The following is a 24,648-nucleotide window of genomic DNA, read 5'->3' as shown; positions in this document are numbered from 1 at the left end:
CATAAACTCAGTCCTAGAACCCATAAAATTCAGTTTGTCAATGAAGTCAGCTCTTCAAGGAAACACAACAAAAGAGAAGATTTTAGGGAGATTGACTGGATTGTGAGGTGGTGGAGGGTGGTATCTGCCCAAGTCAGGGTTCCATTTCATGCCTTACCCTTGATCTTAATCACTCAACCAGAAAGGGTACTGAGGTCCATCAAAGGGGATTTTCTACATCACCACTAACTCACTCTGGAAGCCTGTCTTGTGGTACATTCACTTGCCCATGTCTCTTCCAGGTGACTGCAGGCACCCACCCCTTGTTCTTGTGCCCATGTCTCTCCCACGTGACTTCAGTTTCTGCTCTAACATTCATGGGAGCACAAAAATAATTAAGAGCAAATGCACTTGATCTCTCTTGAGCTTTCAACCTCAGTTCCCATTCTGGTCCTCCCACCCCATCCCCTGTACAGATCACGGGAGCCTGCCTGAACACTTGGGCTCCTTGCTGGTACCACCTTCACTGAGAAACAACGTCTCCAAAATGGTTCCTTTTCTCCTATTCAAGTGGAAGTAGGGGGGAGGAGAGGTCCAGGTTTGGGGCTGGTGCAGGTGCAGGCTGGTAATAAGGATTAAGGAGAGATTGCTACCTGCCAAGCCTAGGCTAATCCCATTCCCTGCCTCTTTCTCCTCCAAACTCAACAAATAGCTTTCCTCTCTGCGTTTCATGTCTCTCCAACCTGTCTCAGAGTCCAACAGCCTAGAATAAAATGAGCAACATGCTAGCTATAGAATTTCCAGCCTCACCACCAGAGGTCCTTTCCAGGATCTAACTCAGGTCAATCTCAGCAAGTACCTGATGTTTATGTCAGAATCTGCTGGAACCAAATACAGAGACTGTATGATGGCACACGTATGCCTTCAATTCAGGTAATTCCAGTAACAGCTTACCTCCACTCCCAAGATCCCTCTTAGCCTAAGAGGTGATTCTACTAAAATCCCCTTGGTGTCAAGTTCAGTGCTAACTTCTTTCTGGCCTCAGTGCTTTCTGGGGACAATCTCAATGCCAACCCCATCCCCTCCCTCCTGGGTCTGCTTGAAACTGACATAGTAACTGCTAGTGTCTTTTCTTTTGTCCACTGCAGATCTCAATCTCAGCACCCACCCTGTCCCTGAATGACTCCTAGAATGAGGTGGGACATGCAGTGAAGAAAAAAACAAGTCAAATTACAAATCCTTTATGATCTTGGCAATCTCAGTGAGGTTGAGCATGTGACAATTTCATAATTATTAACATTCCATAGATGGGATACACATAATCTTACTGGGGTACAGGTTTATCAAAAGGTAACTACCCTAATTATTATAAAAAAAAAATCAATGTTGAAAAACAGTGGACTATTCCTTTTCTGTGGCCAGCTTTAGCATCCTAGGGTCCTCTTTTGTTTCCCATGCTGAATGATTACCTAAGCCCCTCCCCCAATCTCACCTCCTGCTATTAACATCCCCAGGCAGTGCAGACATCAGTTTGCTTACCACACATCCCAATGTTGACCTGCTCCATGTTCTCCTGCCACTGGCCGGGAAAAGAAGTCTAGAAAGAGAAAGCTGAAAATGTAGGCTAAGGAAGATTTTGATGGCTTTGGCTTACAGGTTTTTCATGTATGTGGCCCCCATGCCACCCTCTGTGTCCTATTCTCAGTGCATCCATATATAAAATAGGGAACTTTTGTAAATTACAACAGCCATGAGCCAGTGAACCTGGTAGCCTTTCCTAAGGATCTGGATAGGAATGGGGGTACTTTTGTAAATTAGAACTTCTCTACTGTATTGGTGGTTGTTATGATCATTCTTCAATGACAGACCCTTTGATGACCATGATCCTCAGATATTGTCTCTAGTACTGTGCAAAGTTCCTTTGAAATAGGACTCTGGTCTTCCCCAACTTTTCTAGATTCTACATTCCTATACACTAGCCTTAGGAACTTCCTTAATGGTTCTGAGTATCAAATATAGTCTAGGGCCAAAACCAAAGTATATCCTGCCTGGGTACAGGTATTTACTCCAAGATCCTCTTGGAATTTCCATGTGTTTCTCCCAGGTACTCCTCATCCACAGTCTTGCTTCAAGATCCAAAACCTACAGTCCTGAAATCTCCCCTTCCGTAAATCCAGGACTCTCTTAATTGAAAGGCTCAGGAGTTAGGGGTAGTGATGTTGGCCTATAATCCCAGCACTCAGGAGGCAGAGGCAGGTAGATTTTTATTATCGACATATTGAGCTTCAGGCCAATCAGGACTACATAGAAAGAATTTGTCTCAAACTAGAAAGAAAATGAACTTCCAAACTTATAGCCATTTCTCCTGTTTCAAGCCAATGAGACCCTAATATCACATCATTTTGGTCTCTTTCCAGGAGAACCCACACCCAGAGCTCAGAAGGGTATCCAATGCAAATGTCATGAAGGATTCACTTCTGGCTTCTGTCTACTGTCCTTTTCTTCTGTAACACATAGCCCTGGAGTACTTCTTCCTCAGACGTCACAAATTCAGTCCACTCCCTCATGCGGCCTCCTCCTCTTCGATTTTTGGCTGTGTCTCAAGCTAGTTGCATGATAGGGGGTGGTAGTCTGAAGGTGAAATAAAACAGTTGCATAATCAAGGCCAAAGGCCACCCTTTCACCTTGGATGTATAAGAGCAAACTACTGCAGCCATCACCATCTGCTTGTCACCCTCATCGGCCACCATGCTGACCTCGGGACTGGTCCTGGTGACTGTGCTGGCCTTCCTCATCGTCCTGGTCTTCATGTCTGTCTGGAAGCAGAGGAAATTTTCAGGGAAGCTGCCTCCAGGACCCACCCCACTGCCCTTCATCGGGAACTACCTTCAGCTGAACACAGAGCAGATGTACAACTCCCTCATGAAGGTGCCACTGGGCAAGGCGAAGGGTAGAATGGGGCACAGAGGGATGCCAGATTTGATAGAGGCTTTGTAGTAGGGTATTGACCCTAGGGGGTGTAATTTTAGGCTGGGGGAATTGTGAAGAGCCAGCAACCAACTCCTACGCATGTGAGACCACATCTTGGGGCATCCCGTCTGATAGCTGTTAGAACTCCAGAGAAATGAATCCCAAACATGTCATCAAGGTCTGACCTGTTACTCTAACTTTGCTCATCTACTTCCATCAGATCAGTGAGCGCTATGGACCCGTGTTCACCATCCACCTGGGGTCTCGCCGAATTGTGGTACTATGTGGACAGGAAGCAGTCAAGGAGGCTCTGCTGGATCAAGCTGAGGAATTCAGTGGGCGTGGCGAGCTGGCCACCTTTGACTGGCTGTTCCAAGGCCATGGTGAGGGGGACAAGATACAGGGGAATGTGGCAGGGAACAATAGGAAGGCTTCAGTAACCTGCCTTCTCCCTAACTCTTCCGTCCACATCACTGCCTCCTGCTGTGTTGGGTATTGGACCCATTGCTTCCTAATCTTTCTGTCTTTTTCTGCCTCTGTCTCCTGACCCCTTCCCTCACCACACACACACCACCCATGCCTTGTCTTGCATCTTGGAATTTTCTATCTGAATCCTGTGCTTCTAACATGCTCCGGAGATTTCCCCCACCCTATCCCATTATTCATAGTTTCTGTGATTGCCCGGAATGCTGTCTCTCTTCCCTTTTTCTGATTTCTTCTTCCACTGTCAGGGCATCACTGAAATCTATTTCCCAGCCCGATATCATGGCAGAAATCTCGTTTCTTCCCAGACTCTCTTTGTCTCCTCTCCCTATTTCCCTCTCATTATAATTATTATTATAATTATTCCCTCTCAATTATAATTCTTTCACAACTGTATCCACACCCAGATCTCTCCAATCTCCTTTCTCTCACCTGTGCCCTGTCCCTCTGTCTCTGTGCCTCTGGCATCTGTCCTCCTTCTGTCTCCATCTTTATTTTATTCTCTAACTCGCTCTTGGGTAACAGCAAGGGTGGTCAGTATTCAGCCACATCCCTCTTCGCTGACCTCTCTCTGCCCATCACTCTCCTTCCCAGGTGTAGTCTTCAGCAACGGGGAGTGCTCCAAGCAGCTAAGGCGCTTCTCCATTGCCACACTGAGGGACTTCGGTGTGGGCAAGCGTGGCATCGAGGAGCGCATCCAAGAGGAGGCAGGCTTTCTCCTGGAGGCATTCAGGAAGACAAATGGTAAGCAGAGATCTGCAAGTTCTCAGCACCAACCAAGGGGAAGACACCCTAGGAAAAACAGAACCAACCTCCTGGATGGGAACTAGGCTAGGGAAGAGAGTCCTGGTCCTGCTGTGGGGCCTGGTGTCCTGGTTTTGGTGGAGTTGAAGGACTCCACGCTGCAGCAAGTGCTCATTTTGAATTATCTGATACAAAGTATCTGATGCTATCCATCATGGAAGCCTTTTTTAAGCTCCAAGGTCTCGCTCTCCATCCTCCTCCTTACCTACAGGTGCTCTTATTGACCCTACATTCTACCTGAGCAGAACAGTGTCCAATGTCATTAGTTCTATTGTTTTCGGGGACCGCTTTGACTATGAGGATAAAGAGTTCCTGTCACTGCTGAGGATGATGCTGGGAAGCTTCCAGTTCACAGCTACCTCCACCGGGCAGGTAACTTGTTTCACCTTGTCCTACCACAGACCACAGCTGCCAGCTCACTCCAAAACTGCCAACCTCTTTCCAATAGGTACCTTCAAAGCAGCCTGGCAATTGCGCCTGAACCAATGTCAATACACAGTCTCTATAGCTGCTCCTGAAATCAGAAGCAGCAGTACAAGCAGATATGCACACACAGACAGGAAGAGAGGGAAGGGAGGGAAGGAGGGAAGGAGGGAGGGGGGAGAGAGGGAGGGAGGGAGGGAGGAGAGAGAGAGGGAAAAAGAGAGGGAGGAAGGAAGAGAGAGAGAGAAAGATAGAGAGAGGGGGAGGGAAGGAGGAATAGAGGGGGGAGGGAGGCAGGGAGAAAGAGAGAGGGAGAGAGAGAGAGAGAGAGAGAGAGAGAGAGAGAGAGAGAGAGAGGACATTACCATGATATTTTATTTTACTCTCTAACCAAGGTTGCTACAGGAATTCATGCTGAATACTCCAGCCCCCTTCAGTTTCCAAGTGCCTGGTGCTGCAAAATTCAGGTCACTCAAATCATGTGCTATAGGCAAAATATATGGAGCAAGTCCATTGAACTATGTAGATGAGTGTTCTTTACTCAGCCATGGAAATACATAAACTCCTGCATCTCTAAGCAAAATTTCTGCAGACTGTCCCTCAAACATCCCAGTTAAAGGTCCTCCAACACAGCTCACTCACACATCTAAGAAGGGTCCTCCATGCAGCCATTTGAATAGCAATGCAGGTGAACATGTGAATATCAGCACTATTTTAAAATACCTATTTTATATATTTTTTGGACAAGCATATATTGTATATTGAGCCAATCACCCCCATGACCCCTACTTTCCCTTTTCTCATACCTCATTCTCCTTTAGTTCTCTTTGTCCTCTCAGACAGATATTTTTACTTCCAAGTGATACACACATACACATATATACATAGATACGTGCATACATGATTTAACATATGTCTACCACAAATGAAAAAAATACATGAGTTATTTCTCTAAGACTGCTTAAATTTTCTTAATATAGTTATCTCCAGGTGGACCCACTTTGCTGAAAATGTCATAAATTTGTTTTTAATGACTGAAGAATAATTCAGTTGTGTATATGGTTCACACTTTCCTTCTCCATTTCCTAAGTGCTTTTGGACACTTAGGTTGATTGTGTAATTCATCTATTGTGACTATCCAGCACTCATTGAATGTTGGAAAGTCTGTTAGAACTCACCAATCCAAACCCCATTAGTGTATGAAGAGCTGTCCCTAGCTGAAGTCATCAATCTCCTAAACATCTACATAGGTAACTCCTACCCAACCACCTAAACATCTGCATAGGTAACTCCTACCCAACTTCCTAAACATTACATAGGTAACTGCTATCCAACCACCTAAACATCTACATAGGTAACTCCTACCCAACAACTGGATGCTTCCCACTCTAGTCTCACTTGAACACCCCAAACCTGCATGTGTTCCCAAATCCATCTCACTTAAAACCTTGAGCAATAGCCCTCACACTTAAACTATAAGAAGTCTGTTTCCACATGGCCCCACCTGGATCTCTAAACTCCTGGATAGGTGATGTGAACATCTGTCGTCCTAAGACAGATGTCACATCTGTTGGGTTTGTCTAGTGACAGCTGCGTTGGCTTCTCATCCCTTTCCCACCACCAGCTCTGTGAGATGTTTTCTTCAGTGATGAAGCACCTGCCAGGGCCACAGCAACAGGCCTTTAAGGAACTGAAGGGGCTGGAGGACTTCATAGCCAAGAAGGTGAAACAGAACCAGAGTACCCTGGATCCCAATTCCCCAAGGGACTTCATTGACTCCTTCCTCATCCGTATGCAGCAGGTAAACCCAGAAGCCAGGGAACATGATGGGAGGAACAAAGCCAAGTAGGGTAAAATCAGGGACAGGTAGGAGGGAGTTAACAGAGGACAACTCATCAGTCCCCTTGCTATAATCCTCATTCAACTCACTGCTCCACGTACTACCCCTTGTTCTCAGGAGGGCGTACAGGCTGAGAGAGCAGCCAGTGTACAAGGCTGCCCTGTTCCAGGCACTGTTTCAAAGGCTTAGTTTTATTCACGTACTTAGTACCCACAACTCTTGAAAAAGGTTGAGTTTCGACTCCCATTCTGCAAATGAGAAGGCTGCAGCCCTGTGAAAATAGGTGACCTCCTGATGTCACAGCAAGAAGGCCATGCATTCTACCTCACTGACTCGGGCTGGTGCTTTCAGATAACACACCATTTGTTTCTGCCTGTGCTCATAGCCATTTACAACTGTGTGACCTGAGCTTTACTGTGACCCCCTACCTGTTTGTAATATATATGGAGATTTTGTCACTGTTGGTTTTGAGACAGAATCTTGCTAATGTAGACCTGACTGACTTGAAACTTGCTATGGAGGCCAGGATAGCCTCAAACCTGTGGCAGTTTTTCTAGGTATGCTTTCTGCAGGCTGGGATTACCAGTGTGTGGTGCCTGGCCAAGATGAAATTTCATGTACTCTAAAGTGCAAAGGGCCAAGGTACCAGTGTATGGTGCCTGGCGAAGATGAAATTTCTTGTACTCTAAAGTGCAAAGGGCCAAGGGGTGGATTTTTTTTTCAGAGAATATTAAAGACTATAATTAAGAAATAGGATCCCAAGCCGGGCGGTGGTGGCACACGCCTTTAATCCCAGCACTTGGGAGGCAGAGGCAGGCGGATCTCTGTGAGTTCGAGACCAGCCTGGTCTACAAGAGCTATTTCCAGGATAGGCTCCAAAACCACAGAGAAACCCTGTCTCAAAAAACCAAAAAAAAAAAAAAAAAAAAAAAGGAAAGGAAGAAAAAAGAAAAAAAGAAATAGGATCCCATTGCTAAAACTCATTGTCTGAGGGCTGGAGAGGTGGGTCAGTGTTGTGAGCACTGGCTGCTCTTCCATAGGACCTGGGTTCAATTCCCAGCACCTACATGGCAGTTCACAGCTATCTGTAACTACAGTTTCAGGGAACACAACACCCTTGGAAAACACCAATGCACATTAAATAAAAACTGACAATTAAATTAGACATTAAAGATCAGATAATCAACTAAGTCATGAATTAGAGAAGAGCACTGGATTAGGGCACTGGATCATTTCCAAAGCTCTAGAATGTGAAGAGAAGCTGTCATCATCATAATCCCTCCTCTCACCTTAGGTCTGGGTCAAACAGAAGTGACTTAGAACAGGAAAAGAGGGTAAAACAGAAGGGCACAAAGAGCATAAGGAGTGGGTTGGACTTGAATTCTTCCCTCCCTGCAGGAGAAGAAGAACCCCAATACAGAGTTCTATATGAAGAACTTAGTGCTAACTACACTGAACCTCTTCTTTGCTGGTACAGAGACTGTCAGCACCACCCTTCGCTATGGCTTTCTGTTGCTCATGAAGCACCCAGATGTACAGGGTAAGGCTGCAAGGGGAGTGATATAGATTCTAAACATGCTTCTCTGATCAGCCCCAACATCTCTCAAGAAACTGGACTCTTCGATTGCTACTCCCTTCTCTGCAGAGACAGACAGAGAACTGGTGGGCACTAGCCTCTAGTTGTTGAATCAACAGATGTGTTGATCAACTGAACCTAAAGGACCTACTTCTCTGTGCCCCAAACCCTGCCTAAATCTCATTTCTCACAATTCACATGGTTCTGGTATGATCCAGTTAATATGAACCTCCTCCAACAATGCCTATGACTTGCATGTACTGAAAATGATTGATGATGTCATACACTCCTTAATGGCCTCCATCCAGTTCTACACTTTTGTATTATCATTCTTAGGGTAAGGTTCTTGGATCCTAAACATATGCCTCTTCTTCTCAGCCAAAGTCCAAGAGGAGATTGACAGGGTGATTGGCAAGAACCGGCAGCCCAAATATGAGGACCACTTGAAGATGCCCTACACAGAGGCTGTCATCCATGAGATCCAGAGATTTGGAGACATGATCCCTATGGGGCTTGCTCGCAGGGTCACCAAGGACACCAAGTTCCGGGACTTCCTCATCCCCAAGGTGCTGACTTACCTACCCTATTGTAATCTCCAGCCTTCTTCATGGCCCCGCAGGCTCTCTTCCTCATTAGAAACCACCTAACCCCCTCTAACTCTATCAGTTACAGGTTTCTTTCTTTGCTACCACATCCCTCCAGCCTCCTATGTAGAATCTCCTATATCTTGGGTCTCCCCCGAGAATTTCTGAACCAGAAGTTTCAACTCCATGCCTCTCAATCATCAAATCTCAAGACATAAACTCAAATTTACCTAGATCTATTAGAGACAGGAATGACATGTCTGCCATGTATCCTGTTTAGGAATACATAAATCCAATACCTTTCAGTTGTTGACTTGAGAGACATGAAGCACATATCCTTCAACCTCCCACCACAGACCACAGACCCTATCTTACCCATTCATTCTATGTCCTATAACATTAGACCCACATCTCCTGTCTCAAGGATGATGACCTCACATTCCTCATAGCCCCTTCCTCAAAGCCCCCTCAACTCCCATATATTATATTTATGTCACCCCTATGGGCCAACAGGACACTCATCCAAATCTATCTTATCAATCAAACCTTCCTCTTCAACAGGGCACTGAAGTGTTTCCAATGCTGGGCTCTGTGCTGAAGGACCCCAAGTTCTTCTCCAACCCCAAAGACTTCAACCCAAATCACTTCCTGGATGACAAGGGGCAATTTAAGAAGAGTGATGCATTTGTACCCTTTTCCATAGGTAAGAGATCACTGTCTAGTGCCAGGCCACTGCTCACACCAACAGAGATACCTCATCTCTATAGCTCCATCTTGGAAGATTCTGTTGGATCAAACCCTCAGCCAGTCAGTTGAAACTACCATACTTCCCAAGCCCTATGTATCTGAACCCTGAGGAAGTGATGGTCAAACTGTAGAGATAGATTAGGGGAAATGAAGTCTCAAACTAAATCAGAGGTCTCTCTCAGGTCACACAACCAGTTCTTAGAGAGATGTGGCAGCTGCCTGTGGTGGCAGTCATCTTTAATCCCAGCACTCTGGAGGCAGAGACTGGAGGAACTTAGCGAGCTCAAGGGTTGCCTGGTCTACAGAGGGAGTTGTAGGACAGCCAGGGCAGTTGCACAGAGAAACCTGTTTCAAAAATTAATAAACAGGAAGAAAAAAGAGATAAAGAAAGAAATGAAGGGAGGGAAGAAGCAAAGGAGGATGGAGGAAGGAAGGAAGGAAGGAAGGAAGGAAGGAAGGAAGGAAGGAAGGAAGGAAGGAAGGAAGGAAGGAAGGAAGGAAGGAAGGACAGATGTTGCTACATGGCATCCATACTGGAGAGTGCCTCTGTAGAGAAGGAAATTCACATTTCTCATTGTCACAGCCTGGTGAGGATCAACTCACCACAAGTACAAAGGAAACTGAGGCTCAGAGATTAGAGCCTCCTTTCAAGGTCTCAGCCCTTCCTCATATGGAGAATACAGAATAGGGATTTGCTATAAGGATGACATTAAGAACTGGCTTCACAGCAGGGCAGTGGTGGCGCAGGCCTTTAATCCCAGCACTCGGGAGACAGAGGCAGGTGGATCTCTGTAAGTTCGAGGCCAGACTGGTCTACAAGAGCTAGTTCCAGGACAGGAACCAAAAGCTACGGAGAAACCCTGTCTAGAAAAATCAGAAAAAAAAAAAAAGCTTTACCCTTCCTGTTTTTTCTCTTTAGGAAAACGGTACTGCTTCGGAGAAGGACTGGCTAGAATGGAGCTTTTTCTTTTCCTCACAAGCATCCTGCAGAATTTCTGCTTCAGATCCCCACAGGCACCCCAGGATATTGATGTGTCCCCTAGGCTTGTGGGCTTTGCCACTATTCCACCAAACTACACCATGAGTTTCTTGTCCCGTTGAGCCAGCGCTGGATAGGGGTAAAGGGAAAGATGGAGACCAGGCTAGTAGGGGGTTGGGATTTAGAAGGGATCAGAGGGACATGAGAGAGAGAGGATATGACAAACTTGCTGAAGATAGACTGTCATTTCAATGACAGGGCTGGAGAAAGGGGAAATTTATACTATGTTGCAAGTAATAATAATAATAATGATAATAATAATAATTAACATTACATACTTAAGTATTCTTTGTCAAGTTTATGCTAAAGAGTATTGTGATCTCAACACTCACAAAAGCATGGGAAGGGAAGAGAATTCATGTCTGTTTTACTATTGAGGCACATTCTTGACCTTATAATGTTTGCTTAGTCTAAGTTTGCTGAAGTCTCAACAATTCTAAGAGCTCAGTACTACTTGAATGAAGGCCAGTGTGCATTGGCCTTGGGAAGATTTTCAAATACCACCACATGTCAGATAAAACAACAAGAGCTCAGTATATTGCCACATCATACTGCCCATAGGTATTTCAGAGCTTGGGGTGGGCTGCCAACCTGGTTTCACCATCAACTCACCCACACTTCAATCTACTTTTATAGAACTGATTACCAGGGCATCATCATCCAAGGCTTGTTGGTTAAACTCATTGTATTTGATTAAGAATCCATCAGGAGAACTGGAATTGGGCCTATTAATGAGGTCCTTGGTGGAGAAAGACATTTTCAGAGATAGTCAGGAAAACTTAGGGTCAACACACTGACATGAATGTGTGCTGATTCATGAATGTGTGTAAGTGCACATTGCAGGGATGCACACGACCACATCTTCTGCCACGAGTTAGTTTCCAAAGGCCGAATGTTTGCTTACCAACCTGGGATCAGAGCCAGTAAAGAGTTTTAGAAGCATGTGCTCCAGTGGCACTAGTATAATTCTGATGAGTGGACAGCTGAGCAATGCACAGTCTCGATGTCGGTGGATACATCAGCTGCACCTCCTTTCTTATTTTTAAGATGTCAGCATCAGGCAGACCCACGAGAAAATGTGGGAATCAGGGCATTGAGATGGTGTCTATGGGAACTGCATTGCAAGCCCTCTCTGGTGCAAATTCCAATCGTACATGCTGCAGATGGTTCCTGGGGGACTGATAGAGAGAGTAAGAGAGTGGGAAAAGATGGTTCAGTTGGAAAAGTGTTTGCCAAGCAATCACGAGGACCTGAGTTTGGATCCTCAGCACCCATCAAAAGTCAGGCCTGGTGACACATGCTTGTCACCCTAATGCTGGGAGGGGGGTGAAGGCAGTCCAGTCCAATCAGATCATGAATTCTTAGTTAAATTAGAGGTCCAGTCTCAAAAAGCAAAGTAGAGAGAGACTGAAGAAGACATACAGTGTTGTCTTTTGGATTCTACACATGTGCACACACACACACCTGCATGTACATACAAAAATGTACACACACACACAGAGAGAAGAGAGGGGTTAGTTCAGTTTTAGCAATGAGACACACCTTCAGTGGAAGAGACAGTGTATAGCAAGCCTTTGTCTGAAAGGGAGGGAGGAAATAAACTAATAAATTCTGTAATGTTGGAAAAAACATTAGAACTCATGAAGTCATGGCACAGTTTACAGAGACAAGGTGTACTGTGTCCTACCATGTTCTGCTCAGTAGCAGAGAGTGCACATCCTGCTGAAGCATGCCTTGAACATCCTTTGTGATAAGACTTTTGTTAGGGTATAGAATCTTCAACCAGTTTGTAAATATTAGGTTAACCAGAGTAACTCTGATGAACAAGATGAAATGTAGCCAGAAATCAACAGCAATGTTAAACCACAAAGGTCACAAGAATAGAGAAATTAAGGATTAGGCTTGTCAAATTTTTCTTTCACAGAAAATTAATTACCCATATTAGGGGATGGAGACAGTTTAATGACTATAAAAGAGGATGCTCTTGCAGTGGACTTGAATTGGGTTTTCAGTACTCATGTCCAGCAGCTCAAAGCCACCTGCATCTATAGCTCTGGGGGATCCAACATCCTGTACTAGATAACGTAGGCACTGGAGGTTTAAACACATTCACACAGAGAGACATACACAAATACACATGATTTAAAAATAAGACTTTAAAAAATATGCATTAATGGAGTACAATTGATATTTTGATACATATATCAACTATGCAATAGTTAAGTCACACCAACAAAAACAATACAGACTTACATACCAGTGGTTCAAAGAAATATCATATGGAAAATCCTAAAACACTTAAATAACGAAACAAAAATAAGTATGGACAATCTTACAAAATGAGCCATAGCAGAAAGCATAGATAAATTCATGGAATGGCTTTTAAGGAAAGCTCAGATTCATAAATGCTCTTTTTAAACTTTCCCAAGGTCAGAAAGATTCATCACAATGAATTTTTTTCTTTTATTTTAATTTTGGAAATCATTTCCTTTATTTTTGAGATTATAATATTCTAACATCATTTCCACCTTCCCTTTCCTCCCTCCAAACCCTCACAGACACAAAACCAAAGAAGAAGCCATAGTCCAAAATTATAAAGAGGAGATGAAACACTTAACAAGGTAGGGGAATGGAAAAACAAGGAGGTGACTCAGCAAACAAAAAGAAATCTCCCCTCCAACCTTGGTACCCAGCAGGGGTGACAGGAACTAGAGACTGAAGGCACCCAGCTGAGTAAAGACTGATGGTCATAACTTCAGGAGGGAACTATAGTGAAGATGTAATAGAGCGACCACCACAGCATGGGCGAATGAGCAAGAAGAAATCATCCATGTGTAAGGCTGTTTTTCTAGGTTCTTCATCCTTTTATTCAGTGACCTTTAGCTGTTGATATATCTAAACAGGTCCGTGGCTTATCACATCAGTAGTTACAGAGTAAATGCTGAAGGAGGGAGGTCCTGTTTCATTATATCACAGTAACTGTTTTTGGTACTCAGCTAGGTGTGTTGTCTTGCTGCCTTCCTTGTGATCCTGAGTTACATCTGCATTCAGATAAAAGTCCTACTGAAACATTGCTCTAGTCTCCCACCCATCCCGGGGCTCCACGTGAGCTGTAGAGGTTCTCTGTTTCCTAGTGCCCATCCTGGACTCTCTTCCAGGCTCTTAGGAGAAAAGAGACAAAGTGGGCAAAAGCCAATCAGGTCAACAACTAGACCCTAGGATCAGTTTCAGGATCCATTCTAGAGTCTTGGAATTCAGCAGTTGAGAAATTGTGACTTCTCTGGAAGAGACTAGCTTTTTCATATTTACTGTGTGTCTGTGTTGCAATCCACTCATTTACTAATTTATATCTGTCTTCTGGTTTCATTTGGGAATATTCTTACAGAACAACTACTATAAAAACTCAGTTCCCGGAAGAGGCATAACAGTAGCAACATCAAGAGTCATGCAAGAGCTGGGCAGTGGTGGTGCATGCCTTTAATTCTCATACTTGGAGGTAGAGGCAGACAGATCTCTGTATGTTTGAGAGCATCCTGGTCTACAGAGTGAGTCCCAAGACATCCAAGGCTACACAGAGGAACCCAATTTTGAAAAATAAACAAACAAACAAACAAATAAAAAAGAGCCATGCAAGATTCATTACAGTTATGAACAAACAAATTATCAATGAGCACAAGCCTGAAAATGGAAAAACTATCATAGAATGTGCTGTGCCATTACAAATTATTCAGGGTAAGCCGATGAATTGTAACTCATTGAAATGAAGGAAGCAGGAACAATAAAAGCATAGCAAGCAATGTTAAATGAATAAAAGCAAAGAGTTTGGGGAAAACATTATGAAGAGGAAGACAATAGATCAAAAAATTAGAAATCAGTAAAAAAGGAAACAAAAGAAAAAAACAGATTTCCCAATAATTAAAAAATCAAAGACAAAACTAGATAAAAAAAAAAAAAACTTTAAAGGGAATAAAAAAGAAAAAGTAACATGTGAGTATTTGGTCTGGAGAGACATCTCAGTGGTTAAGAGCACTTGCTGCTTTTGTACAGGACCTAGGTTTGACTCCCAACATCCACATGATGGAACTCCAATTCTACAGGATATAGCACCTTCTAACCTTTGTGTGCACCAGGTACATATGTTGTGGGCAGTCATACATGCAGGCAAAACACCCATACACATGAAAAATAAGATACTTTTTAAAAGCCTAATTTTTAACCTAAGATAAAGTCCAGATTCTAATTAGTAATAAAATAAGCATATTTCTAAGAGTAATTTTAAAAAATGACAATCTTAGGGTCAAAAGAAAATAAGTTGGGATGTTTGAGCAACTCAATTCTGGGTCTTCGAAAATCTGATTCTCCCAGTTATGCACATGGTGGGGGATGAACAGCCAATCTTGGAAAGCAATCCCAGCTTTGAGATTGGTCACGGTGGAGGACTTGCCACTCTGCTTTCAAGGCCTCCTAAGTATCAGTCATGCTGTTGGAGGGATGCTACTTAGTGGGTATAAAGCACACTCCTGGAACTTCAGGCTCTATAGCATTCTCAAATGACATGTACATAGCTCCAGAGATCAGTCCATAATCTGGCCTCAGGCTCTCAAACTCAGTGATTTTTTTAATTTGATGAAATGTTTTTCTAGCTACAGAGGGCTGGAAGCACCATTCCCCATGTACTTCCCTGCCTGAGCTGGGCCTCCTGCTAACTGCACCCTTCAACGTGTTGGTCTCTGGCCCTACTGCTTTCTACAGCTTCCTTCTTTGGTCTCCTTTCACTAGATGCTATGGAAGGTAAACTAAGGCTCCATGATTGTGGCTATTCCCTATTCCTTTATCTCAAGTCCTCAAGATAGGTCAGTCTCTCTCTCTCTCTCTCTCTCTCTCTCTCTCTCTCTCTCTGTCTGTCTCTCTCTCTCTCTCTTTGTGTGTGTGTGTGTGTGGCTTTGTTCTCTTTTAAACATTGTAAACACCTCCATGGAAAAATGACAAGGAAGGAAGGATGGAAGGAAGGAAGGAAGGAAGGAAGGAAGGAAGGAAGGAAGGAAGGAAGGAAGGAAGGAAGGAAGGAAGGAAGGAACCCAACCAATAAACTAACTTCAGATGCTAAATCCCAAGACAGAAATAAAAACATGAAAACACAAGCCCTCAAAACAGTGTTTTATTTTCTCTAAATATTATCAATCCTGTCAAAATGACCTCCAATGATATTGACTTAGAAGACTTTCCAAAGAATTCAAAAATATGATTATAAGTACGTTTGATGAAGACATAAATGTTCTCCAAGAGAAAAACAAGAAGCTGACTACAAGAAGTCAGTGCAAGTTAGGGAAACAGAACTCAGTCCAAGTCACTGAAGAAGGAAACTGACACAATGCTTGAAATGAAAACGCAGTTGGTTCAGTGGAAAGCCTCAACAACAGAGCAGATAGAGTGAAGGGCTAGGTGTCAAAGCTTAAAGAAAATGTGCAGAAACTGAATCATTCTATCGAGGTCAGTGAAACTAAAGAGAAGATGGGAATGGAACCTGGGAAGGTTTTGGTACATCAGTGAAAGACTAAATCTACAAATAGTTGGCATGCAAGAAGAGTTTCATGTTACAGGCATAGCAGGTATGACTAACAAAATCAGAGAAGAAAATCATCATATATGGAGATGGTCATGCCCATTGAGCCAAAAGAGGCAGACAGAACACCAAATAGACAGGGCCTTCATATCATATACTCAAAAACACAGACACCTACAATAGAAAACATATATGCTGTGGGAGAGAAGAGCCACATCTTACATAGAAGCAGGCCAATCAGGATAACATTATTCAATAGAAAACTGTAAGCCAAAAGACCTGGGAAAGATTTATCACAAGTTCTGAAAGATTACATCTGCCACCCACTATGACACTCAATAAACAATCTATCATATTGAGGAACAATAAAAACAAACTAAAAGATTTATGGCCACTAAGCTAACTCTACAGAAGATAATAGAAGAAACACTTTGAACTGAAGAGAAGATGAAATACACCCAAGAGACCACAGGAGGGAAAGTAAAATCTATCATGATTGTTAATAAAAAAAGTTCCATGAAAATGACCTGGACTAGCAAGTCCCTCTTTTTTCTTTTTTGTTTTTTTTTTTTTTTTTTTGCTGTTATTAATTTTATGGGAAATTTTTCTTAGACTCACTCTTACAAAACCAGCCTGCATTTCATTTTTTTATTCTTTTTTAATTAATATTTCCACCTGCTCCCAGTTTCCCATTCCCTCCCCTCCTCCCAAATATTGCCCCCTCCCCCCACTCCCCTCCCCCTATCCCCACTCCTCTTCTCCACCCTCCACACCATTCCCCCTCCCTCTCAATACTGAAGAGCAGTCCAAATTCTCTGCCCTGCGAGAGGATGAAGGTCTTCTATCTATGTCCAGGAAGGTGAGCGTCTAAACAGGCTAAGCTCCCACAAAGCCAGTTCATGTATTAGGATCGAAACCTAGTGCCATTGTTCTTGGCTTCTCATCAGCCTTCATTGTCCACCATGCTCAGAAAGTCCGGTTTCAACCCATGCTTATTCAGTCCCAGACGAGCTGGCCTTGGTGGGCTCCCAATAAATCAGTTCCACTGTCACAGTGGGTGGGTGCATCCCTCGTGGTCCTGATTTCCTAGCAAGTCCCTCTTTGATGACAGGATTCTAAGAGTAAGGGCCAGGAGATGGAAAGATAAAGAAAATTAAAAAAAAAAAAAGAAAGAAAGAAAGAAAAACAAGTCAGGAGATCTTGCTTAAACTATGTCTTATGCCAGAGAAGCTTTGTAAAAAGTACAGAATCTTATATACAGTCTTTCCTGACAGGAAAAATGTGATGGAGCCAACAAAAAAGTGTTACACAATGAGACAGAGTCATTGGGAGGTAATCAAGCAGTGTTACACAGGGAACACAGATGACCTCAAGGACATCAGAGACCTTGGGACTCTGACAACCATAGCCCACGTGTTTTCTGAAGTTGACAGTACCAACCATTAACTTACATATGTTTATAATTTCAATGTCTGTTTTCTTGGTTCCTGTGGAGTGGCTCTGATTAGGTCAGATTTGATGTCTTGTTGTCAGCTGTTAGAATAGCCTCACCTGCTTACTTCCTAGTTCCAGTCGTACGTTTGGCGTACATTTCTTCCAGCCTGTCTGTCTAAAGTGCCCTTTGTTTTTGATAGTGTTGTGTTTCTTGTAGAAGGCACAATTATAGGCCCCTTGTCATTATTCATTCTTCTTGTCTGTTACTTTGGATTGTGGAATAGAGACCATTACATTGAGAGTTGTTATTGAAATTTGTATATTAATTCTTGTCATTTTGCTGCTTTTGTATTGTCCTCTGTTGAGGGCTAGGTCAACCAAATGTTTTCCCTTGATGTATGGAAAATAAACACAATTTCTTCTCTAAACCAGGAACACACTTAGCAAAGCCAGTGTTGGCCCTAAGCATAGGTTCTCACACAGACATACTGTGGCCACATTATTCTAACAGACAGACAAATAAAACACTTTTAGGAACCTGTGTCAGCTGACCACCTTAAAAATCCTAGCATAGGTAGGTGGCAGAAGCCAAGAAGCACAGAGGTGGTCCCATTATAGAACATATTAGCAGATACTGTAAGAGGGAACAGAAACGTAAGGATGGAAGAACTATATGGTTTTTGAGTGGAAGGAGATGGGGGCCAAAAGCAGAAGAAATTCTTGTTTTTTTTTTTTTTTTTTTTTGGTGTTTTGAGACAGGGTTTCTCTTTAGCTTTGGAGCCTGTCCTGGAACTAGCTCTTTGTAGACCAGGCTGGCCTTGAACTCACAGAGATCCGCCTGCCTCTGTCTCCTGAATGCTGGGATTAAAGGCGTGCACAACCACCGCTTGGCTGAAATTCTTGTTTTTTAACAGAATATCTTCATGTTCCCGAAACTTGCTACATTTCTTGCATTTAGTCAGTCGTCTAGGTAAATAATGAATGTGCTACTCAGTTTAGTCTATCCGATTTGAGTAACTAGGAAGAGTATTTGAATGATATTTTTTTAACTCTTAACTTTTAAAAGGACAAAGAAAATATGATATAGGTAAAATAAAATCTCTCTCTAATTCGCTAGCATTAAATTAGCTATGTAGTTTTGTACTGAATAAGTTATATAGAAATTGTTAAATGGGGGCTGGAGAGATAGCTCAGTGGTTAAGAGCACCGGCTGCTCTTCCAGAGGTCCTGAGTTCAATTCCCAGCAACCATATGGTGGCTCACAACCATCTGTAATGAGATCTGGCGCCCTCTTCGGGCATGTGCGCATACATGCAGGCAAAATAATGTATACATAATGAATGAATAAATTAATAAATCTTAAAAAAAAAAAAGAAATTGTTAAATGAATGTTTTTAGAATGTAGCTCCCTAATGGTCCGGAAATGGATGCCAGTGGGTAACTGATATTCTCCTCTGTGTCACCCACTCTCTCACTGGTCAGCTCACGAAGGGTTGGAGCAGTAGGGCAAACTTCCTCATGGAGTGCTGTCACCTGGGCTTTCCATAGTCAGTTCTAAATTCTCAGACTTGTTCATTTGGAGAGCTACCCAAGCTCTCTTGCCAAACGGCTCTTTCCCTTGGTAGTTCTTATGGTTGGCTCTAACATCCCCATTCTTTGGCTTCCCATGGCAAGTCTGTGCAGGTAGGATCTTGAAGCCTTATGAAAACTCCTACTACATACTTACAGTGGAATTTTTAAGTTTGTCAGCTTTCCCAGAAGCTATGTTATGCCAATAGTTCCTCAGTGACTGGTTGGACTTCTGTGCCTCTGTGTTTGTTTGTGTAGCTTAAGCTTGGTCAGGTCTTATGTGTGCTGTCACAACCATGGTGAGTTCATAAGTGTAACTGCCTTGTTGAGTGTGGCCAAAACAGCTTCCTCGTGCTACCAACCACCTCTCTATGTACCATCTTTCTGTCCCCTCTTCTGTGGCGACCCCTGAGTCCTTTGGTGAGAGAAGTGATATGTACATCCCATTTAGGGCAGATCCCTGAGCACAGATAATAGATTTTTTTATCCCCACAGAAAACAGAGAAGTATAGGAAATATTGAAAACTCAATGGGACTCAACAGAGAATCCTGGCTAAGAAAACAGCTGAGGATTTGAGAAGGCCAGCGTCAGTAAAGAGAGGTGTCCAGACTTGGATGGTCAGATTGTTTCAGAAGGCTAGCCTCATGCCCAGACTGCTCAGCACATGCGAATCAGAAATTCCAGAGTCTGGGGAGAGTCCTGCAGTCCTGTCAGGGTCCTCAAACTGAGAGGGTCTTTCCCACACATGATCAAGGTGCCATGGGATGCTGGTAAAATTATATCTAAGTGACAAGATGTGATGGTAAGTTTTAAATGTCTCCTTGGCAAAACCTGAGCTGTTGAGATTACTGACTGGGCCAATAAGTTGGCTCAGCTGGTAAGGGCACTTGACACCAAGCCTGACGACCTGAGTTCCAATCCTGGGACCTGAATGGTAGAAAAAGAGACATAGCCCCAATAGGTTGCCCTCTGATACCACATGTGTTACGTAACACGTAACATATGTGCCCACACACATACACACACACATGCACACATACACATGCACAAATATATAAATCAATGTAATAGACAGTTTAGATAAATGTAGTGGATTTTGTCTAAATATAATTTTTTTAAAATAATGAAATTTGCAGAAAATGAGTATAACTGAAAATTATCATATAAAGCAAAAACATTCCAGACCCTCAAAGACAAATACTAGCTCGTATCCTAGACTTTAATTTTCATTTATCTGTTGGACTGTTATAGGCCATGAACCTAGAAAATAAACAATGAAAAGTATAAGAGATCTTAAGGAATAGTTAGAGAGGAAAAAGGAAAAAAAATGAAAAAGAAGGCACTGAGGAGTAATGGGGGCAAAAAGGGAGCCAGTAGGAGGGGATAAGGGGATTAGGGAAGAGGATCAACAAAAACAAAAACAGGCTGGGGAGATAGCTCATTGGTTAAAGAGCACTGGCTGCTCTTTTAGATGACCCAGGTTCGATTCACAGCACCAACTATCTGTAACTCTAGTACTATGGGATCCAATACCCTCTTCTGGTCTCTATGGACACTTACATACATTGAAGACAAAACACATATATGCATAAAATATACATTAATTATCTCTGAACTGCGGGTGGTGATGCACATCTCTAATACCAGAACTCTGGAGGCAAGGGCAGGAGGATCCCCATGAGTTTAAGGCCAACCTTCTCTACATAGTAAGTTCCAGAGTAGACAGAGTTACATAGAGAGACCCTGTCTCAATAAATAAATAAATCTTTAAAATAAAGTAAATGGAGGAACATAATAAATAGATGGAATTTTAAAAGTAAAAAGAATAATGAAATGTAACCTTATCTTCCACTGTAATTCTTCAACTCACTCAATTAAGCTCTGTGTCTAGTTTTCATTCCGCAATGACAACATAAGTGTTTCTTGCATTGTTATACTTTCAAGACAGAATTTGCCTTTTTCCCCCTTTCTTTCAGTACATCAAGAGCAACTGTCACAACCTGTGTCTACTATTACTGGGAGTCTTCTGTTGTTTGGTTTGGTTTTGTGAGACCAGGTCTTGCTACATAGCTCAGATTTCCTGCAAACTCATAATCCTCTTATCTTAGCATCCAGAGTCCTGAGACTGCTGTGCTCAGTATCAGCAATTCCTGTTATCACCATTGTATAGGTAAGAAAACTAAGTTTCAGGGCTGGAGAGATGGCTCAGCAATTAAGAGCATATACTGATCTTCCAAAGGTCCAAATTCGGTTTCCAGCACCTAGATGGATAGCTTTCCATAAGTAACTCCAGCTTCAGGGGGGATCCAATGCTTTTGGCACCTGTAGACACCCACACTCAGATAAACATAATCAAAAATAAGATAAATATGCAAGAAGAAGAGGAAGAAGGAAGAAAAGAAAGAGTAATAGAGACAGAGGGGGAGGGAAGAAGGGAAAAAGGGAAGGAAGGAGGGAGGGAGGGAGAGAGGAAGGAAGGAAGGAAGGAAGGAAGGAAGGAAGGAAGGAAGGAAGGAAGGAAGGAAGGAAGGAAGGAAGGAAGGGAAGAAGGGAGTGTGGGGAGAGAGGAAAGAAGAAAGGGAGGAAGTCTCAGAGGTAAGGAGAGTAAAACAGTACCCAGAGTAGTGTCACCTAAGCCTGACTTTTCCTTGCAATCCCCAATTCTACAAGCAGCAAAGTCCCTGACTTCCCGGCGGGGGGGCTGTGTCTTATAAAAACTCTGTAAACATGATTTGCTTTCAGATCTGTGCTAGTGGCTTTTGTTTTGGACCAGCCCATTTTTCACTGCCTTAGCAGAGGAATGAAAGGCTGGCAGAGCCTCTGGGTCACTTAAGTTTCTTAACAGACATAGGGATACTAAGTGCTCCACCTTTTTCCAACTGTGCTCCAAGAACCAGAGCTTTCCTCAATTTGTTGTTGTTGTTAATATTTTACTTATTCTTTGACAATTTAATACATTTGTGTGATGTACATTATTAAATAAATTTCTTCTTTAGTATCCTCTCTTAATGCTCTCCCACTCCTGTTCTTCCCAATAAACTCCCCTGCCCTCCTCCTGATTGCTTTCTTCCTCTTCTTCCTCTTCATCCTTTTCCTCTTCCTTCCTTCCTTCCTTCCTTCCTTCCTTCCTTCCTTCCTTCCTTCCTTCATTTAGTTTTTCATTTAGGAGAAAGGGTTTCTTGTGTAGCCCTGGCTGTCCTGGAACTAGTTCTGTAGAACAGGCTGGCCTAAAACTCACAGATCCACTTGCTTCTGCCTCTTGAGTGCTGAGATTAAAGACATGCTACCACTGTCCAGCTTCTTCTTTTAATTTTGATATTCTTTTATTTTTGATCTTGTTTTAAAAGAAGCTATCATTGTATAGCCCTGGATGGCCTGGAACTTATTGAGTAGATCAGTCTGGCCTTAAGTTCACAGAGATCTGACTGCCTCTGCCTCCTAAATGCTGGCATCAAATGCCAGTCATGGCTAGACAGTGAGAACCTTGTTCCCCGAAAAAATGTTTCTAGTTGCTTGTGAATGTGTGTGTTTGTATGTGTGTTTGTATGTTCATGCCACCACCATGCCACAAGGATTAGGAATTTGAGGCCAGTCTCTATTATACAGAAATCTGATCTCTCTCTCTCTCTCTCTCTCTCTCTCTCTCTCTCTCTCTCTCTCTCTCTCTCTCTCTTTCACACACACACACACACACACACACACACACACACACACACACACAGTAACAATAAGGAAAGCAAGCCTGAATCTAGCATGTCCACTCTGGCCTGCCCTACATGACTCCTGATCACACTCACTGGAGTTCTGTTTCTGCTATTGAGCTGACAAAAGTGCTAATTCCAGAAATCTGGGGAGAAAGTCTTTGTCAAACTCTATCACACCCTCCTGTCAGATTCCAGGGCCTCCTCAGCTTGTGTTAGATAAATCACAGTGACATCTCCTTAAAGAGTCAGCTATCTCCTTAAGGGTCATACAGGCATCTTCTCTTCCCAATAGAGTATTATGACACTGTAAGGAAATGAAGAACTGCTGGAGGAACTCTATAGTAAATCATCATCTAGATTTGACCACAATCGACCTAAATGGTAGCACAATCACTGTGCTGCATAACGACATTTCATTGATGAAACACTGTCTCATGGTACTTTTGGGGAGAGATGTAAAAATTGACATATTCCCTCAACCTGGAAGAGCATGAGATAAATTGTTTTTTAGCGATTACTCATGGAGCCCTGGATGACCAAGACACCTGCAATTTCTCCATCCCCTCTCCAACTCCCTGCTTAACAAGACCTCATTTTATAGAGGCTTTAGAATTTATGCAAACCTGGGTTCAGAGCACTACCTAGTGTTAAAGCAGCAGAATTGACTTTGGCCTCAGACTACACGAAACACACCCCCAAAATAGAAAGAGTTGCTTGCTTTGCTGCAGTCTAGGTACTAGAATAGCTAAGTGGTGGTTTGCTCTGAAATGGAATTAATTGGCAAGGATTTGGAAGACCTGTGTGCTAGTTCTGCTTATGTTGCTATGATCAAATACCCTGGCAAAAATCAACTAGGGAAAGAAAGGGTTTTTTTTTTTTTTCAGTTTACAGTTCCAAATTGCAGTCCATTATTGCACAGAAGTTAATGAGGCAGAAACTTAACACAGCTGGTCACATCACAATCACAGTCAAGAGCAGAGAGAAATGCATGCACCCATGTCCACTTGCTTGCCTGTGCTCAGCTTGATTTTTTCACTCTTATACAGTTCAGGACCACTTGCCTAGGTTGTGGTGCTGCCCATAGTGAATTGGGCTTCCTACATCCATTAGCTTAATTAAGACAATCCCCACAGATGTAACCCACAGGTCAACTCAAACACAGACAACACTTCTTGAGACTCTCTTGCCAGTTGTTTGTAGATTATCAAGTTGGCAATTAAAGCTAGTCATCACATCTAGTCTCACTGTAACCATATACACAGTGGTAGTATAATACGGTTGTAATGGAGTCCCTACTTCTCTGCTTAACATTGTAGAACATGTTACTCTTGTGATTGGTGATATTGATATAAATAAACTAAGTGATATGTCAGTCACAAAAAGACATCCCAGGAGCTAGAGACACGGTTCAGTGGTAAAGGGCACTCATTCATTCCTCTTGCAGAGGTCCCAGATTTGGTTCCAGCACCCACTTTGTGGCTCACAATTGCTTGCAACTCCATTTCCAGGAGCTCCAACTTGAGGACCTGAGTTAGGATTGCAGCACCTACACAGAACACCAAATGTGACCTCACATGTTCCTGAAACTCAGTGCTGTGTGGGAGGCAGAGACAGGAGGATTGCCAGGGATGCCCAGTTGACATCTTAGTTTTAGATTCAATAAGTAATGTAGTTTTAAAGAATAATCAAGAGTATCAGAGAAATATACCTGATGTCCTTTTGGCCATGTGTTCACACACAGGCATTCAATAGTCCCTAAAACAAATAAATAAAAGAAAATTAAAATGTAACTATGATAATCAGCATCATTCACTTTCATTTTTCTTTAAACCTTTGTAGTAACCTTTGTCTTTTATATAAAATTTTAGTCAATTACTTTGTAATTATAATTATTTTTATTTTGTGTTTGTTTCTACTACTCTATATTTTCTT

General features: G+C 42.8%; 1 protein-coding gene and 1 pseudogene across 1 annotated transcript; both read left to right on the top strand.

Annotated features, from left to right (window-relative positions):
- The first annotated feature begins 2,718 nt into the window (after window positions 1–2,718).
- On the top strand, window positions 2,719–10,706 carry LOC130869361 (cytochrome P450 2A3-like). The gene is made up of 9 exons (XM_057761383.1): window positions 2,719–2,907; window positions 3,170–3,332; window positions 4,027–4,176; window positions 4,448–4,608; window positions 6,284–6,460; window positions 7,898–8,039; window positions 8,454–8,641; window positions 9,221–9,362; window positions 10,326–10,706. Exons 1-9 carry the CDS (start codon window positions 2,728–2,730, stop codon window positions 10,505–10,507), a joined length of 1,485 nt encoding a protein of 494 aa, XP_057617366.1. The 5' UTR covers window positions 2,719–2,727; the 3' UTR covers window positions 10,508–10,706.
- A 3,386-nt stretch (window positions 10,707–14,092) lies between these two features.
- The window catches only part of LOC130868671 (carcinoembryonic antigen-related cell adhesion molecule 3-like), a 74,304-nt pseudogene continuing 63,748 nt past the window's right edge, over window positions 14,093–24,648 (top strand).

The sequence above is a fragment of the Chionomys nivalis genome, chromosome 2, assembly GCF_950005125.1.
Source record: "Chionomys nivalis chromosome 2, mChiNiv1.1, whole genome shotgun sequence".
NCBI classification, from domain to species: Eukaryota; Metazoa; Chordata; class Mammalia; order Rodentia; family Cricetidae; genus Chionomys; species Chionomys nivalis.
Note: the sequence above shows the minus strand (reverse complement) of the source record. Positions and strands in the feature narration are given on the sequence as shown.